The following is a 19466-nucleotide window of genomic DNA, read 5'->3' on the forward strand; positions in this document are numbered from 1 at the left end:
ACTTCAGCAAAGGAAGCAGCACAACTTCTCAAAAGGACAAAATGAGCAGTTTTATCTCTAAGGCTAACAGTTCTGCTTTCAGAGTATACCAGACACTCCATACCAAAGGACAACACAAGGACTGGCATGCATGGCACAGGGCCTTTCCCTGAGGTCATGTCAGCTTTCCCATCGCTCAGGCTTCTACCAGCCCACTAGTTACTGTGTGAATTAGAAAAAGGCACTCCCTTTATCCTGACACTTTACTTCCACCTATCAGAAAATTGTCATAATATACTGGTTTTGTTAAAATAAGGCATCCTACTGCCACATGCCTGAGAACTGTCGTAATAAACTTAGAAATCTAGGATGCTGAAGATGTGAAAGACACTCCATCTATGTATACCTTATACAGCATCCCTCAACTCCCATATATATCTTGGAATGGGAGGGAGGTGGGGAAATAAAATCTGTAAGATTCAGCATCTACCTATAAAAGAAAAGAGATAATGTGGGGACTCAAGAAGGATAAAAATTACAGAAAATAAGCTATGTTTTCTTTGTACGTCTGAATTAACTAAATCAACTCTGCCATACCAAAATACAAACTATGCCCCAAATTTTGCATTTTATTTTACTTTTTGCTATCTCCCATAGCACCTTACATAGCAATGGATACACATAAGGAACTACTAAATGCTTTCTGAAAAAAAAGTAAATTTTTAGAAAAAATCAGAATTATGGATCCACTTATAATATGGATGATAGCATGTAATTTTCCTGTCTTCCCCTACAGTTATTTGAACCAAATCTAAAATTTCACCCATTTGCACCTTGCTAACAACCATAAAAATCTGCAGTTCTTCAGTTGTTTTCTAAGTCTCCCTCCTCAAACTTTTTCTTGAGAAGGAAACTTAGATCTAAGTTTCTCCATTTTCAGGACCAAAGAGAGCTCATCTCAAAATTACAGAACTGAAAAAAATTGAAAACAGGATTATGTAATCCAAAGTAAATTCTTATTAAAAGGTGAGGGGACCCTGATACCTAGAAGGGTAAAGTATTTTGCCTAGAGGCACATATCAAATCCGGAACTCAAACACCCTACACAATAATACTGGCTCTCCCTGCCCCGCTCCCCACTTCCAAAATACAGTTTCCCCCCTCACGCTTACTTCCCTTATCGTACTTTGTAACCCCTTAGCCATCCATCTCAAACCTAAGACAGCAATTGATCAAACTCAAACGAGAAAGAAATCACCCAAAGGTCGAAAATCAGAGAATCAGTAAACTGCCGGTTTTATCATTTCCATAAAGTGATAAACAAAAGAGAGCGGAGAGAATTAAGAAAGGATACTTTTTCAGTCATCACAACGGCAGCTAGGGAATAAAAACACGTTTTCCTTGGGGACAGATTATGCTGAGGGGACCAGATACAGATACAAAAGATAATTCCCCTTGGGGTTTCTTCTTTTTCTGAGTTTGTGAGATCTAAAAAAAAAAAAAGAAAAAAAAAACAAACACAACCTCAACACATTTACTTCTCTCCTTTTCTCACATATTATTCCCCCAAACATTATACAGACCACGTCTCCAAAGTAAATTGACCAAAGGTCTATTGCCTGTTGACCAAAACCTTTTCAAGATTTAGGTGACTCCTCTTAGACTACGATTAGGAACCGACTCCAAACTTCGGTTACCAAACTCCAAGCTCGGTAAAGTGGATCTCCAAGGTTTGCAAATACCCTCAGCCTGACTAAAGGGCACAGAATCTCTAGCGCTCCCTACAGCTCAGACTTTGGACCTACCTACCACAAAAAACCCAAGTTACAAAGATTGGCTACCTCGCTCTACTTCTTTTTTCCGCTTTAAAAAATCGAGCGGGGGGCGGGGGTGGCCGAGGTTGAAACGGCGAACCGAAGGATTAATCACTTCTCCCCATTACATCAGCAGCCCCCGCCCTTTCCTCCGAGCACCTCCTCTCCCAGAATCGTCGCTACGCACTAGCGCTCTCTTCACCCAACCCCCGCTCTATTATATGCCCTGATACCTCCCCATTATCACCCGCCCCACCACACTCCCCCTCTCCTCCTTCCCCCTCCTTGGCTGGGGAGGGAGGAAACCCGAGAGAGGAAACAGGGCGTTGAAGGAAGGGACTTGGCGATAAGAGCAGAGGCCCCATTGGCCCGAAGGTTGTATGAGCGCCTTCCATTGGCTGCTTTGCCGGAATCCCCGCCCCTCTACTTCCCCGCCCATTCGCCCCTCCCCCGACGCCCCGCGGCCCTCCCCCGCGCCCCTAACCAGCCCCGCGGCGGGGAGGGACCGACTGGGCGAGTGGCGGCTCCGGCGGTGTCAATGGCTCCTCCTGCCACGGAGCAGCAGCAGAAGCAGCGGCGACGGGGCTGAGGAGGAGAAGGAAAGGCTCCTTTAAGGAGGAGTTACGACGACGCCTCTTTTTCCCCCTATCTCCTCCCTTCACACTCATTTCCCCTTCGCCGAGGAGAGAAGGGGGGGAGGAGAGAGAAGAGGCCGAAGAAAGAGAGAAAAAATTCCTCTCAGAAATCTCTTTCAGGGGGTGTGGGGGGGAGGAAGAGGAAAAAAAAAAAGAGCCGGGCGCCCCCTGCTCCCTCCCTCCCTTCTCTCCCTCTCTTCTCCTCCTTCTCCCTTCCTCACCCGCCCGCCCACTCCCCCCGCCGCCGGAGACGCCGCTCGGGAGTCGGCGGGACCGGGGTCTGTCTCCTCAGCCGCCGACGCCGCGCTTCGCCTCGGGATCCCCAGGCGGGCGGACGCCCTTTCTTTCTTTCTCTCCCTCTGCCCGTCTTTCTGTCTCCGTCCCTCGCCGCCGCCCCGCCCGGCGGCCTCGGCCTTCCCCGTGCGTCAGGCCCGCCCGCCGGGCCTCGCTCGGTCTCTGTCTGTCTCCGCGGGCCTTTCTCTTGACTCGGGGTCTTGCTCGCTCCTCCGCCCTTACCATCTCCCCTTCCTCTCACCCCTTTTCCTTCCTCCCCCCTCTCCCCACCCCCTTCTCCTGCCCCGGAGCTCGCGGTGCGTGTGCGTGTGTGTGTCCCTCCGCCGACGCCGCCACCTCAGCCCGGCAAATGAACTCCGTCCGAGCCGCCAACCGGAGACCCAGGCGAGTGTCGCGGCCGCGCCCGGTGCAGCAACAGCAGCAGCAGCAGCAACCCCCGCAGCAGCCGCCGCCGCAGCCGCCCCAGCAGCAGCCGCCGCAGCAGCAGCCGCCGCCGCCGCCGCAGCAGCAGCAGCAGCAGCAGCCTCCGCCGCCGCCACCGCCGCCTCCGCCGCTGCCCCAGGAGCGGAACAACGCCGGCGAGCGGGGTAAGGCCGCGCTCCCTCCCCGCCGCCCGCCGGGTCGGGCGCCCGGCTGACCGGGACCCGCGGGAAGGGAAGCCGGGGCGGGGGCGGCCTGTGCGCCCGGGAGTGGGAGACGGAGGCTGATCGGAGGTGGGTCCCCCGGTGCCGCAGTGTCAGCCCGGCTTGGGCCCCGGCCGGCAGGAAAAGCCACGGCTTCCCGACTCGCCCGGGCTCTAGCTCAGGCCGCGCTTTGTTTGGTTTCGGGGGCTCGGCACCCTCTCCCCCCACCCATCCTTCTGGCTTCTCGGCTCCCTCACGGACCCCGCAGGAGTCTGTTGGTGGGTGGGGGAAGAGCGAAGGGTGGGATTTCCCCCTTCTCGGCAGTCTTCCACGGTTTGGTCTGCCGTTTCTAATAGGAGGTGGGGGGAGCGGCTGGGAGTGATCGGGTGGTTGGGGCTGGCTGGGGAACTTGTTTTTCCCCCTTTTCTCTGTTAGCCTCCCCCTTCCTGTGGAGGAGGGGAGGGGGGACTCGGAGTGGTCGGTGGTGTTGGCCGGGGAACTTGTTTCCCCCGCCCCCCTCCCTAAGTCACGGGGTAGGGGGAGCAGCTTCTCTTCTCCCAGCCCCACGATGTTTGCTGCGCAGTTTGGCTTTAGTTACAGAACCCCCGGGAAGGACCCGTTAAATCAAGACCTTTAAGTAAATGTAGAATCCATCGGCCATTTCCAGCCCCCTCCCTCGCGTGCAGTGCAGTTACCCCTACGCTCTATCTACACCCCTCTCGCCTGTCCCCCGCCCCCGGCGTGCCCCCAGGCCACTGTGCTACCCCTCCATCTCCCAGTGGGATTTGAACGCCCCTTCCTTAGAACTGGCCCCTTGGGAGAGAGAGTGTGTGTGCATATGTGTGTGTGTGTGTGTGTGTGTGTGTGTGTGTGTGTGTGTGTGTGTTGTGTCCAAGGCCTAGTGAAATGTGTCATTTGGACTCAACTGTGCAGCTCTGTCTGGTAACCACCATTGTCTAAGGGCTGAGGCTCCGGAGGGTTGGATTCTTGCTTTAGCAAAAATAATGTTCAGTTCTACTTTGAAGATGTGGTTATTTGGGGAGGTTCAGGAGGTGGGGTGTTGCACCTTGGTCTCCAAATGCAACTATTCTGTTTATTAGCTGCTCTCAGTGGGGGTGGAGGTCAGTACCATATTTATGTATACGGTTGTTTTAAGGAGGAGGGGAATTGTTAGGAGACATTTTGCGTGTTTTCGTTGGCGGATTAAGGTTAATTTTACGTGCGTTGGTTGTCACACCTCCTTTGATTAAGGGAATTAAGATTAAATGCCTTTTTTTAATTATACATTCTTTCCTTAAAAATTGTTTCATTGTTGTACTTGATCAAAATACTTAACAAATGAAAGAGGGAGATGATAATCTGAAAAATAGTTTAAAGGGTTTTCACTAGTCACTGCTACAGATAGTCCTTGTGAAAGCAGTTTTCTATATGTTGCTTGAAAGAATGTGATGTTTCAAGCCAGTTAGAGGTCTTGTGCAACATTATTGGTAATGTGTTTTAATGATTCTTGGATACATTTACAAATTTTTTGTAAATTAAAAATATTTGTAGTTTCAACATTTCCTTTTACATTTGCATATCAGGGTTCTCCTGTGTTCCATTCAAATAATATTCAAGTCTCCTTCCAGAATTGGTACTATATGTAATAGGGTTGACTAATTATTTTTTGAAAAAACAATGACCCTGGATTGAAGTCATAATAAGGATTCTATTGCTAGAAGTAAGCTTTTCCAAGATGTACTGATTTGTTAATTACATTAGCAATGGATCAGATCCTTTCAGCTAAACTTAGTCTCATTGTGTAGTTTTAAATGTTAATTCTGAATCTCCTTTTCACGATTTGTGTGTATTTTCAAACTTAGTTGAGGTCCTTATATCTTAGTCACTTTTCTTCATTTGTTTGAAATTATTAGCTACTAAAGTCTATTTCCTTTTGAAGTAAAGTGACTTGGTAGTTGGCAGTCACATGCCAGAGTGTCATTTTTCTTTTCATTGATGTCCATAAACTGACTAAGATGTTCATGAATCAGAATTTCAGTATGTGCCCAACCAAATGGTAAATCATATTCACTGTAGGGTTGTTACTTTGCTGCTGCTGGTAGAAACTGTTCTGGAGATTCTATGTTGGCACAGAGGGGGAAAGAACTTGATGATTAGCCTTCAGGGAAAATGCTATGGGTCTTTGGGAGGGCAAATAAATGGCCTCAAAATGAATGAAACATTAAGATGAATTAAAAGACTAAAATAAAAAAGATTTTGCTAGTTTTATGTAAAAGATATGTCATTCTTTAAAAATTGGCATTTTGATTATATTTTAAATGTACAGTTCGCATAATGATCAGAAGCTAGCCAAGAAGAATGCTTTTCATTTTAACAGTTTTATGGAGTATGCAAAGTGTCACTATTTCTGGTTTAAATAAGAAAGGTTTTTTGTTTGTTTGAAAATATGCTGGGTTTCATAATTTTGACAAGGTAATGAAGAAACTACAGCTAACGTTGTGCGTGTGCATGTTTTACTTTTTACTAACTTTTCATGGATATGTAACTCTTGCATTAGAGTCTTGGATAGAGTTACATAATAGTGCATCAGACAGCTTTCCAAGTAGGGAATTGAAGTGAGACTGTTTCAAGGCAACTTAAGTTAATTCAATCTGTATAGAAGAATCACTTATTTCATGTAAAGCGTGGACTTAAGGCTTTTATAGTAATAAAAGTTATAGGATAGTGTTTTTTTCAAGCAAAAATTTTGTCAGAACTGGTTTTTAGTTGCTTCTTTGCCCTCATGTTAATTAGTCTAAAAACTTCCTTGACACCTCCTTTGTATTTGAATGTTTGTAATGGCCAATGTTTAAAGAAGAAAGAAACAGCCTTATGGAGTGAAATCTTATGAGGACTTTTCAAAGCCTTTCTTGGGGGAGATTTTCTTACACCCCACATTGAGAAATAATCAGCCTCCGTGTTTCATGGAATGCTTTCTTCATTCATTTTACCCGAAATGGTCCACTGTCTAAAGAAGGAATACAAATCATGAGCATTTTTAGGCTGTTAATTTAAAATACTGAGTTTAGGATTTCACATACTACTTTAAGCTGGTAGAAAATAATTTGTGTTCCACATAGGGACCCTTTGATAATATATTGCAGATTCAGTGAAACTGAAAGTAGTATGGGGTTGGATTTTATATATTTGTTTTCTTTTAAAATGCTAAAAGGATTTAGTTTTTGCAACTTGTTCTGCTGATTTTATCTTGAAATCTATTTGGTAGTCTTTTTTTAGAAGTATGTATGAGGAAAGCTTACAAGTCTGCAGAAGTGCTATGTATTCTGAGCATTTTCAGTTTCTAGTTGTTAAAATTGATTACTTTGAATAGGTATTAAATGCACGTGATTTAAAATTCAGACGTCCCTTTCCTAAACCTGCCTTCAGCTACCAAATTCTCCTACCTGGAATCAGTCTATTGATTGATTATTATGTCTGCTATTAATTTCTCATTTATTATGTTTTAATAAAAGATGAAATTTGACTTCTGAAAATCTTGATATGGAAGTTTTGGAAAATAAGTGTAATTTTCTAGTTATTGGGAAATTCATAAGATTGAAGTGCTGAAATTTTAACTGTGATCATTTATAGTTCAAGAAATTCAATGAATACAATATATTAATGGATTTTGCTATTAACTTCTAGTCTGAAATAATTATATAGAGTAAAAATATAATCAGTCTCTTTAATCCCATATTTGTGGGATTAAAATCTCACCTATTATCCTGGAATTATAGTCGTTTGTTTTTTTTTTTTAAGTGAACTTTGAAGTAGTTCAGTATATACATAGTATTACATAAAATATTTCTGATGTAGCTACATATTATATGCAGCAGTCAGGAAACTCCTTAGTGTTCTATTCATGTGTGCTAATTATACTTTTCTGTGGGGTTTTAACCCATTATATTTTACCTTCGGGTTCTTCCTACTGCTTACAGAATAAGAAACTTCTGCAACCTTTTTAGATAGAAGAGTTCTGGACAAGGAACCTGATTTTTCCTCTTTTAGGAATTATGTACTGTGGGTCACTGCTCTCCCATCTTGTGGCTAAACCTTCAAAATATTTACATGGCCTGAGAAGAGAGATGCCACTCAACTGTGTCTGTAATGCGTGTGTGCGTGTGGCCTGTTTCTCAACATTTAGAAATTATTTGAGGAATAGAAATGGGATAGTGACAATACTGTTGTTAGAGTTCTGCTGATAAGACTGAAGGGTTGTCCCTATACTGTTTGTCTCTTTCTTTACTGGAAATTCTGGCAAACCTGAGGAAAGTCCAACCAGCTTGGAGACCTACCAGGTAAGGCAACAAAGACCCAGTTAGTGAGGACCCTTGAACTTAAATTTGGCAGAATTCAAGGCTAGTGAGTATTTTCTCAGTCTTTTTTTTCTATTTGTTTTAATTTTGAAAATAAACAATCTATAGTAATGAGTTATTTCAACTTGAGGTCTCTTATTGTTCCCTCGTTTATTCCTAACAAGTTACCCTTATTTTGTATCTATCTTGTCCCATTGGTCTCTGAAGGGTTACTCTGTTTTAGACCTCCCATTTCTCAAATTTATCAGTCATTTAAATTACATTCTTGTCTTCCAGAGAACTCTGGTTAATATGTGAGGTTGTAAGCAAGGTACCCCCAAATTGCAGTTGTTACCCTCTGAAAATAAAATTATAAGGAAGCAAAATATAAGGGATGAGACAGCTGGGGGTAGTATGATGGCTAGAGCTCAGAGTTAGAGCTAGCTAGATGTGGGTTCTAATCCTAGCTATACCACTAGTGAGCTATTTGACATGGGGCAAACAATGTAACCTCTCTGAGCCTTGCTTTATTATCTTTAAAATAGGGATGGTAACACTTGTCTTAACAGTAATTGTAAAGATAAGAGATAGTAAAGTACCTAGTAAAGTACCTAGCATATGGTAGATGCTCAGTAAATGGCAGCTCTTTTAAATATTAAAAATAATAGTAAGGAATTGAAGCAGCCATTTATAAAACTAAACCTAAGAGATAAAATGTGTATGAGTCGCTAAAGAGTTTCCGTCATTCCCAAAATGCAGTCTGGGTGATGTGGTATAACCTCAGAGAAAACTGATTTGCAGTTATAAATCACTAATCTTATATCTAATGAATTGAAATATTCTTTGAAAAAAGAATAAGAAAATGGAAGAAATGGGTATTTGGAATAATAATAAACATTGACTCTTTCTTCTTACGTACTAGAGTCTGTGCCATACACTTTTCTTATATACTATTCCTCTTAGCAATTCTCTACGATGGCTGTTAACATAGCAGTGAATATGCTTGCTAAGTAGCAGAGAAGAATTTTGAAATTGGTTTACATCACCTAGTCTTTCCATAAACAAGGGAAGGTACTGAAATGCATTTGGCAGAATATCTCCATCACCTTTACAGAAAGGAATAACCTAGCCCTTGCAGCACATCAGTCCCCTGTCTTATCCCATCTTTTCTGTCGGAGGCAGATACAGTAGTCCGATGCCAGTGATTGTTAAATCATTTGGTTTCACGTTTTCTGAGTAGCTTTCTGATCAGAATTTTACCTCATGTAGATTTGTCTCCAGATGAGATTGCACTGATTGGCCCACATGTTTTTCCAGTTTGTTGATGAGATCACTAAGCACTCATTGTGCAAAGAAGGGTAGATTCCCCTTGAATTACTCATAAGTTATGAATAAAGGGTGTTAAGTCATTTTTTAGCTCATAGTTATAGACTGGACTGTTTCAGGAAGGGAAAAAATGTGAGTTAAATTAGACTTCAGTAGGAATTTTGACAGGTTTGTAGACTAAATATCCTTTTCTTACCATAGCTTGGTGTCTTTACATGCATAGCTTTGGGTTTTTATATAAGTTTGGTTAACACAGAAAATGTGCTTAAACTTAATCCTTAGAAAATAGAAAAATGAAACGATGTGACTTCCTTTGCGTAATTTATTGTAATTGAAGGCAAATATTGAAAATATTTACTTTACTTTGAAAATGAATGTGCTGTATATTTTTTATTTTAAAACACCCCAAATAAGATAGCATAGTTAAAAGCAAATGCAAATCATTTAAGTTAGTTGTTTATTCTCCCAATTTTTAAAAATCTAGTTGTCAAATGTTCTGCCCTTCTGACAGATGGAAAATTGTATGACTGTGTTCAAAAAAGGAGAAAACATTATTCTCTCAACTGGTGGCTAAACCTTAAAAAGCATTAATGGGACTTCCCTGGTGGTCCAGTGGTTAAGACTCTGCGCTTCCAGGGCAGGGGGCACAGGTTCGATCCCTGGTCCGGGAAGTTCCGCATACTGCGTGGTATGGCCAAAAAAGAAACCAAAAAATCCAAAAAACATTAATGGATACTTTCACATATCATTAGAGATGAGGTGCCATTCATCTTTTTTGTGAAGAGAGCCTTCTTTTCTCTTTTCTCAAAGCTTAGAAATAATTCTAGTGATAGAAATGGAGTAAGAAACTGTGCTTTAAAATTATTTTTCTGGTAACAGTGATAATCTTAGTTTCACAGTTTTCCCGTAGTGTACATTCAGCACTCAGATGGTTGAGTTGGATTGTGTCAGAATCTTTGATTGCTGCAAGTTTGTGTGGAATTAACTGGCTACTATGTGGATTCAACCTTTGGTATTGGTTTCTTTAGTACCATGTGTTGATAACTGACTTGCATGAGTTTAACCTTTACTGGTTTGCTTACTCTACTTGGGTTTAGATATGAGAATTCTTTTTGCACTCCAGTATTGATTTTGTATCTTGCATCCATAGTATATAAATATATAATGTGTGTATATATACATACATATGTATGCGTAAGAACACATGGCTTTAATGAGACTCTTAACACTTAGGAGGAAGAGAGTGGGGAAAAGGAAAGACATAGTCACCTGTTATAGTTTTTTGGTTTTTTTTTTGCGATACGCGGGCCTCTCACTGCCGTGGCCTCTCCCGCCGCGGAGCACAGGCTCCGGACGCGCAGGCCCAGCGGCCATGGCTCACGGGCCCAGCTGCTCCGCGACATGCGGGATCCTCCCGGACCGGGGCACAAACCCGCGTCCCCTGCATCGGCAGGCGGACTCCCAACCACTGCGCCACCAGGGAAGCCCATCCTGTTATAGTTTTGAAGGTTGGTGTGTATATATATGTCATTAGTAATTGATCTACTTTTTTAAAAAAAGAAAAAAATAACAGGCTTTAAGGAAAATTAGAAGTGAGTAGAATTCAACAATGTTAAGTAGGAGTCACCCAAGTTTGTATCATGGCAGAGAAGATCAAAGAAGACTTGTTTAAAATAAATGGGGATGGGTGAAGACACTATATTTTGAAATATAGTATTTTTGGCAAACCAATTGTATTATAAAAGAAATTGTGGAATTGCTCATTTTCCTTCTTTATATAGAAGAAATTTCTTATTTACAGTTATTTGTTAAAAGTAGACACAGAACTTTGAATCACTATGTTGTACACCTGAAACTTATGTAATACTGTACATCAACTATGCCTCAATTTAAAAACGTAGACACAACTAATTCACAGTTGTGTGCAAATGACTGTTATCTTTGTAATCCTTTGAAATGTATTTACATTTTAAGAAACTGATAACTTGGTCAAATTTTCATATTTTAAGCTCAGTAAAAGTAGGAGAAATAAGCAATTTGGAGAAAGAGTTTTTGGGTAGGAGTGCTCCCTCAGAGGAGCACATCAGAGGAGGGGGAGAGTGGAAGATTTTTGCAAGAATCACTTACCTTACATATTTATTTTTCCTTATCTACTACTTCTGAACCTAAAATTTGTCTTGAAGTTTCACTTTTTCTTCCCCCCAAAAGAGTGATTTTGAGTTGGTGGTTTGGAGAGAAGAGAAAGAATTTGAGCAGGTACTAGTGACAGTATGTATGGGTCATTTACATTAACAATGGTCATTTGATTAGAAACCGTCTATATGTAACTTTATATATCTGTATGTGTATGTACTATATATATAACTACATATAGTTATTTAAATTGTAGAAATAATTTTTATTAGTTTTTTTTAAGATTTATTTATTTATTTATTTTGGCTGCATTGGGTCTTAGTTGCAGCATGCGGGATCTTCTTTGAGGCGTGTGGGATCTTTAGTTGCAGCACGTGGGCTTCTCTCTCTAGTTGTGGCGTGTGGGTTTTCTCTCGCTAGTTGTTGCACCCGGGCTTCAGGGTGCACGGGCTCTGTAGTTTTCGGCATGCAGGCTCTCTAGTTGAGGCGTGGGAGCTCACTAGTTGTGGCGCGCGGGCTTAGTTGCCCCAGGGCACGTGGGCTCTTAGTTCCCTGACCAGGGATCGAACCCACGTCCCCTGCATTGTATGGAGGATTCTTTACCACTGGACCACCAGGGAAGACCCTATTAGTTTTTCCAACTTAAGGTTTTGGTGAAAGTATACAAGTGCACACAAATCACTGATGTACAGCTTGATGACTTTTCACAAAGTGAACATGTCTGTGTAATCAGTAATACCTAGATCAAGAAATAAAATACTACGAGCATCCCAGAAGTATCCCCCTCCCCCGCCAGTGCCTTTCCAGTCACTACCCCCAACCCTATCTTTCTAACTGCTTGAATTAGTTTTACCTGTTTTTTTTTTTTTTTGGCCATACGTGGGACTCTCAACCACTGTGCCACCAGGGAAGCCCTATATTCAGGGATTTTTAAAACTCCTGTGGACCTTAATATGTAATTCTGAGTCTTAAGTACAAAAACTGTTGTTTCTTTTTGCTACTGCCATATTTTTGTCCTTTTTGTTTGGAACCCTGTTTCTTACTACTTTTTTAAACTTATCCTTTTGACTCCTGTGAAAATATTTTGCTATTGTTTGGTCAGTTTCATTTTATTTCTTGTTTTTCTGCATATATTGATTATCCTTTGTTATCTTACATTCAGCTTATTTATAAATTATAAAATTTTCACAGAAAAATTGGGGCTCTCAGAGTTGTTTTTTAGTCCTTGTCTACATCTCTTCATTCCTTTCATATAGGAAGAAGGTGTAAAAGTGCCTCTGCCACAGCATCATGGATAAGTTCTTCCTCAAGTGAAAGCTTGTGCTGAAGTGCTAGTGATTTATAAGCTTGTATACCCTATGATACAAGTATTCCCTGAGAATGACAGATGGGCTCTGTTCTTAAAGAACTACTTGCTTGAAACTGATGATACAGTAGCCTGAGATACCAAAGGAGTAAGATTTCATTATTTCATGTCTGCTCTTTCAGCACTTAACAGTCCAGTGTTAGTACTAACAGTTGTTCTTTCTTGTCTACAACAAGCAGTGTGGAGAAGACTGTCACCTTCCTTTACATTTTTTTAATTATTATTATTTTTAACCATAGCCATAGTCAGTAAATGTTGCTTGTTAAGTTTGGGAGGGGAAAGGAGCCTGAGCTTTTTCAAAGTGGCTTATTCTTTTTTCTGCAGTTGTTTCTTAATCTCATTTCTAAATTAGGAGATTTTAAATAAGCTGACTTTTGAGATGGTCTGAAACTCTTTCTGTATCATTTGAGTTACCAGTATAAATAAGTGAGGTCTGAATGGGTATTACTGTACAGATATATTTCTTGCCTTGATGGAACTTAAAGTTGAGCTAGAGACTGAATATAAATAACATCTGAGATCAAGATGACTTGAAATAAGCGTGTTGGTATTATTTTCATTGTCTTCTGGTACATATTTTTTAAGAATGAATATGTGTGTGTGTGTGTAGGTGTGTGTATCTGGAGTTTCATTTGTAACCTTATCTTTAGACTGTTTGCCGAGACCATACTCTCTTAGAGAGTTTTCAGTTAAATGCTATTAAGATGAAGTTTTGTTATGACTCCCTACTCTTTGGTTTATGTTTTACCCTTTAATCATTCGTTGAATTACCTTTGTGCCACACTTAGAAAGTTGTTGCAGCTCAAACATTAAGCCAAGTTATAGCGTTTCTACGTAACTGAGAAGGAAACATGTGCCTAGTGAAGGAAATTACCCACAGAGTTGGGGTCATTCATCTTGTTTTCATAGTATTCGTCCTTCTTCATTACATTCATTGTTTTGCCCGTATATGCAGAAACTGAGAGTAGGTTAAAGTTAGATTATGTTGCTAGAATTTAAGCTCAACTGCAGAAATAAAACAACACTTTCGGGTTCTTCATAGCATCTGTAATCCCACATACCTAGTAGTCGTAACTCTCAGGATGCCTTCATAGATTTTTCTGATTCTTATTATCTCTATTGCCACATCTCATGGGGAACCTGTTCTCTATTTCTGAGTTACTTGGTTTGAGAACCTCTTAGCTGAAGTCTTTAAAGCTGAAAAACTGAGCTGGGAGATCTGGGTGTAGTGAACTTGTCCAGGGTCTGTAAAGTTCACATACCAATCATAGACATACTTTGATAACACACACGTACACACAGTGAAACTGGGTATAGGCGCTCTTGATATTGTGAAGTGTCTAAAATTTTTTGGTAAAATGTTAACAGTAGTGTCTTAGGATGGTGGAGGTGAGATGATTTTTAAAATTTTTTCTATAATTCTTTGTTTTTCGAAGACTGTATATGGAATCTGGAAGGAGGGAGGTTTGTATTTATTTTAAAGAATTTAATAGTTCTGATTGTGATGTGAACTCAGTCTGCTTGGTTCGATGATGTAGGGTCATCCCCACGTGGGTCATTTTAAATATGAATAAAAGCTTAAAACTCTACATTTTTCAATGCTGTAAGTGTGTTTTAAGTACTTATTAATTTATGGACATTTTTGGATTTTGTATTCATTATAACTTTAGGATAATAATTGGCTAATATCATATATAGGAAATGAGGATAACTGATGATCAGGAATTCAGAATTAAAAACAAAATTTGATATTTGGAACTTTGAGCCAGTGATACTGTCTTCCCAGGATAAGTTTCTGGCTGTAGATTATGGTAGTAAATACATACAAATAATATTTTAATTACATGCCTGGCTGAATGATGGAAGATAGAAATTTAGTGTGCAAATGAACTGGATAGTTATGGGAAAAAAGATTTATTATTGTTCACAACAGATGGCTACTTCCTCTGTACTCTGGTGGTATGGATTCATGTCTATTTGATAATTTTATACAGGGGGACTATTTTCTTTTCATAAAACTGGTGTTAGCTCTGAAGAAATTAATGGCTAACAGTTTATTAAATTCAAAGAGGGATTGCTAAGGGAAATTGTTTCATCGTTATCAGTTTTTTAAGAAGCCACATTCCTCCCTTTCTAAGATATTATATTCTAAGAAGCTTTGGAGTGTGGGATCTAATGTGTTTGGGAATAAATAAGAACCTGGCAATGTCTTTCAAAAAACAGGGGCCTTTGAAGTTAAATTTAGTAATTAGATTGGGAATTAACTTATCTCACGCTCACCTGACTAGTCTTCTGATTATCTTTATAAACCCAAACCAGGAGAAAACAAGCATTTTCCTCTTACAAAATACACTAAAACTTTCATTGAATGAGGTGAACTTTTGGCTTTCTTTTTTTTTTTTAAAGTGGGGCTGTTAATACGGTTTCGGGCAAATCAGTCATTAAATGTAGATTCTAGATATTGATCAACATAGTTTTATGAAGAGCTGATTACAGATATATTTAAAGTGTTTTTCTGAAGTAGTGACTTGGTAGCTGAAGAGGGAACAGGAACAACAGAGCCAGGTTTAAATAAAGCATTTTATTCTTTTATGAAGCAGTCATACTGATGTTGTGACAGTTGGGGGAACTTTAAGTTGTATTATATGGAAGCTACAACTTGTAAAAATAGTGCTAGACATTTGCAAATAGATATTTACTAAATGGTTGTTTCTTTTTCCCTTCACCTTCCTTTCCTGGACTCAAATTTGTTCACATAATCACTTATTTAAATGACGGAGCATATTAACTTCATTGATAATTTTTTTAAATGTGATGAGGTTGAGTACTCGAAAAACCAAAAATAGAAATCAAATTACTTTGAATAGTCTGTTAAGAAAAAATGAACAAACAAATGTGCTTTAATCTTTGTAGAAATAACCAAAAAATGAGCAGTAGCTTAGAAATGTTGAGCCAGAAGTAACTATAGCAGAAAGTGATTTGGTCTGTAGTTGAATGATTTATCCTAAAGTGTGTGTGTGCATGTAAACACAGGAAGTTGTATCATAGCGATGTTGGAATGGTTGAAAAAAGATATGTCTATTAGAAAAACTTAAGTGTTATTCTAAAGAGTAATAAGCTAAAGCGCAAATTAAGAACTTTCAGGGAAAGTTAAAAAACAGTCACTTTTAAAATTGCATCAAAAAAAAATTAGGAATAAACCTGATCAAGGAGGTGAAAAACTTCTATGCTGAGAACTATGTAACATTGATAAAGGAATTGAAAATGATTCAAAGAAATTGAAAGATATCTCATACTCTCCAATTGGAAGAATCAATTTTGTTAAAATGGCCTTACTTCCCAAAGCAGTCTACAGATTTAATGTGATCCCTATCAAATTACCCCTGACCTTTTTCACAGAACTAGAACAAATAATCCTAAAATTTATATGGAACTGTAAAGGGACCCAGAATTGCCAAAGCAATCCTGAGGAAAAAGAACAAAGCTGGAGGCATAACTCTCCCAGACATCAGATGATACTACAGAGGTACAGTAACCAAAACAGAGTGGTATTGGCACAAAAACAGACATATGGATCAGTGGAACAGAATAGAGAGCCCAGAAATAAACCCACATACCTACAGTCAGTCTTCGACAAAGGGGGCAAGAATATACAATGGAGAAAAGACAGTCTGTTCAGAAAGTGGTGTTGGGAAAACTGGACAGCTGCATGTAAATCAGTGAAGTTAGAACACTCATATCATACACAAAAATAAACTCAAAATGGCTTAAAGACTTAAATATAAGGCATGATGCCATAAAACTTCTAAAACTTCTAGAAGAGGACATAGGCAGACATTCTCTGACATAAATTGTACCAGTGTTTTCTTAGGTCAGTCTCCCAAGGTGATAGAAATAAAAGCAAAAATAAATAAATAAATGGGACCTAATCAAACTTAGAAGCTTTTGCACAGCGAAAGAAACCATAAAACGAAAAAAAAGACAGCCTACAGACTAGGAGAAAATATTTGCAAACGACCCACAGGGCTTAATTTCCGAAATACACAAACAGCTCATAAAACTCAATAACAAAAAAAAATAAGCCAGTCAGAAAATGGGGAGAAGACCTAAATAGGCATTTCTCCAAAGAAGACATACAGATGGCCAGCAGGCACATGAAAAGATGCTCAATATCACTAATTATTAGAGAAATACAAATCAGAACTACAATGAAGTACTGCCTCACACCGGTCAGAATGGCCATCATTTAAAAGTCTACAAATAACAGAAGCTGGAGAGGATGTGGAGAAAAGGGAAACTTCCTACACTGTTGGTGGGAATGTAAATTGGTGCAGCCACTGTGGAAAACAGTACGGAAGTTCCTTAAAAAACTAAAAATAGAGTTGCCATATGACTCAGTAATCCCACTCATGGGCATATATCCAGAGAAAACTCTAATTGGAAAAGATACATGCACCCCAATATTCATAGCAGCACTATTCTCAATAATTAAGACTTGGAAGCAACCTAAATGCCCATCAGCAGATGAACAAATAAAGAAGATGTGGCATGTATACACAATGGAATACTATTCAGACAAAAAAGAATGAAATAATGTTATTTGCAGCAGCATGGATGGACCTAGAGATTATCATACTAAGTGAAGTAAGAGAGAAAGATAAATATCCTATGTTATCACTTATATGTGGAATCTGAAGTATGACACAAATGAGCTTATTTACAAAACAGAAACAGACTCACAGACATAGAAAACAATTTTATGGGTACCAAAGGGGAAAGACGGTGGGGAGGGATAAATAAGGAGTTTAGGATTAGCAGATACAAACTACTATATGTAAAATGCACAAACAACAAGGTCCTACTGTAGAGCACAGGGAACTATATTCAATATCCTGTTATAAACCATAATGGAAAAGAATATGAAAAAGAATATATATATGTATAACTGAATCACTTTGCTGTACACCAGAAACTAGCACAACATTGTAAATCAACTATACTTCAATTAAAAAAAATTACTTTCACATGGTTGAAAATAAGTCTTAAAAGAAAAATGCTGCTCAGTTATTTTTCTATATTTTCAGAAAATGGCTAGAGAAAATGAATTTAAATTAGATTGATGATCTATACTGGTGGAAGTAACATCTCACTAAAGAAGATTATGTACTTTTCTTTGGTGGCAGCTATTATTATTAGATATTTTAATTATCTTAGAGATAGTAAATTAGAAATTATAGAATGTTGGAAATAGAACCATAGTGCCAGTTCTTGAGGTTTATTCACTTGCTCAGGTTAGAATTAGAACACAGGTTTCTTCACTCCCAATCGATGATGGTGTTATCTGTTTTTTTTAATATAGATTTATTATTTATTTTTTGGCTGCGTTGGGTCTTTGATGCTGAGTGTGGGCTTTCTCTAGTTGTGGTGAGCGGGGGCTACTCTTTTTTGTGGTGGGCAGGCTTCTCATTGCTGTGGCTTTTCTTCTTGTGGAGCACAGGCTCTAGGGTGCGGGCTTCAGCAGTTGTGGCACGTGGGCTCAGTAGTTGTGGCACATGGGCTCAGTAGTTGTGGCGCACGGGCTTAGTTGCTCTGCAGCATGTGGGAATCTTCCCATACCAGGGCTCGAACCTGTGTCCCCTGCATTGGCAGGCGGATTCTTAACTGCTGCACCACCAGGGAAGTCCTGGTGTTATCTGTTCTTGTTCTGGAGTTTCATTATCATTCTGTTCATTTTTCAGTTTAGTGATTTGTTAAACTTATTGATCTGATAAACTTCTCTGTAATTCCTTAGTTGAACTAAACAAAATTAATTTTTTTTAGAATACTTCTCTTAGTAACTTAAAAAGAATATGCAAGTAAGATTATAGTTTGTTTTTTTATTGGTTGACTTATTTTTGTTGTTGTTTTGTTTTGGCTGTGACTGGTTGGAAAAAAAGGCAATTATATTGATATTATTCAGTGTAAGGTAAACCATGTTTGACGATAGGTTAATATGGTGATTGCCAGTGTAACTGATTTCAGATGTGTAAAAACTGGTTGATGCTTTTGAAGAGGTAAAGCATTTTTTTTCACTATGAATTCAAGTGTCCATTTATGATACTGGTGGTATTTCAGTCAATAAGGAAGTGATTTACTGTTCACTAAATAGTATTGAGACCATTGATTATTCATTTGGAAAAACATTCAGTTAATTTCCTACTTTGTACAATAACAAGAAATATATTCCAAATGATTAAAGAGCTGAAAAGTTTTAATTAAAAAAATTTTTTGTAGTAAAAACATCTAGCGTGAGGTCTACTCTCCTAACAAATGTTTAGGCGTACAATACAGTATTGTTAACTATAGGCAAGATGTTGTACATCAGATCTCGAGAACTTATTTATCTTTCATAACTGAAACTCTATACGCATTGAATAGCAACTCTTCATTTCCCCTTCCCCCTAGCCCTTGGCAGCCACGATTCTACTCTCTGCTTCTGTGAGTTTGACTACTTTAGGTACTTCATATAAGTGGAATCGTATAGTATTTGTCCTTCTGTAACAGGCTTATTTCACTTAGGATAATGTTCTCCTAGTAAGAGTTCAGTGTTTTTTAAAAATCTGAGAAGAAAGTACTTTTTTCCTAAGCAAGGCTAAAAAAAATCCAAAACTCATTAAAGAAACATCAGGAAATTGACTATACAAAATAAATTGAAAGATCTTTGCAAGAAAGGTGAAAAAACAAAGTTAAGGCAAATGAAAGACTGGAAGAAAAAAATTTACACCTATCCAACATACAAACAATTAATATATATGAGTCTTTATGAAAAAACAATTTAGAGATAAAATATAACTTATTGAGCTGAATCCTTTTAAAAACTATCTGCCATCCCATTCCCCTCCGCACTCTCACCCTTCTCAGAAATAACCGCTGTCATGAATTTGATAAGAACCTGTTCATTCCTTTTTAAAAATATTTTTACA

The 19466-nt window shown here is 39.2% G+C and overlaps 1 protein-coding gene across 2 annotated transcripts in view; it reads left to right on the plus strand.

Moving 5' to 3' along the window:
• Positions 1 to 3071: 3071 nt before the first annotated feature.
• Positions 3072 to 19466, plus strand: part of FBXO11 (F-box protein 11) — a gene marked incomplete at its 5' end in the record, with an annotated part of 99195 nt that continues 82800 nt past the window's right edge. For both annotated transcript variants that reach the window (XM_079721096.1, XM_079721097.1), the window contains one exon: positions 3072 to 3309. In XM_079721096.1, coding sequence (XP_079577222.1) covers positions 3072 to 3309 — 238 coding nt within the window. The remainder of the gene's footprint in view (positions 3310 to 19466) is intronic.

This window comes from Hyperoodon ampullatus (assembly GCF_949752795.1).
Source record: "Hyperoodon ampullatus genome assembly, chromosome: 15".
NCBI classification, from domain to species: Eukaryota; Metazoa; Chordata; class Mammalia; order Artiodactyla; family Ziphiidae; genus Hyperoodon; species Hyperoodon ampullatus.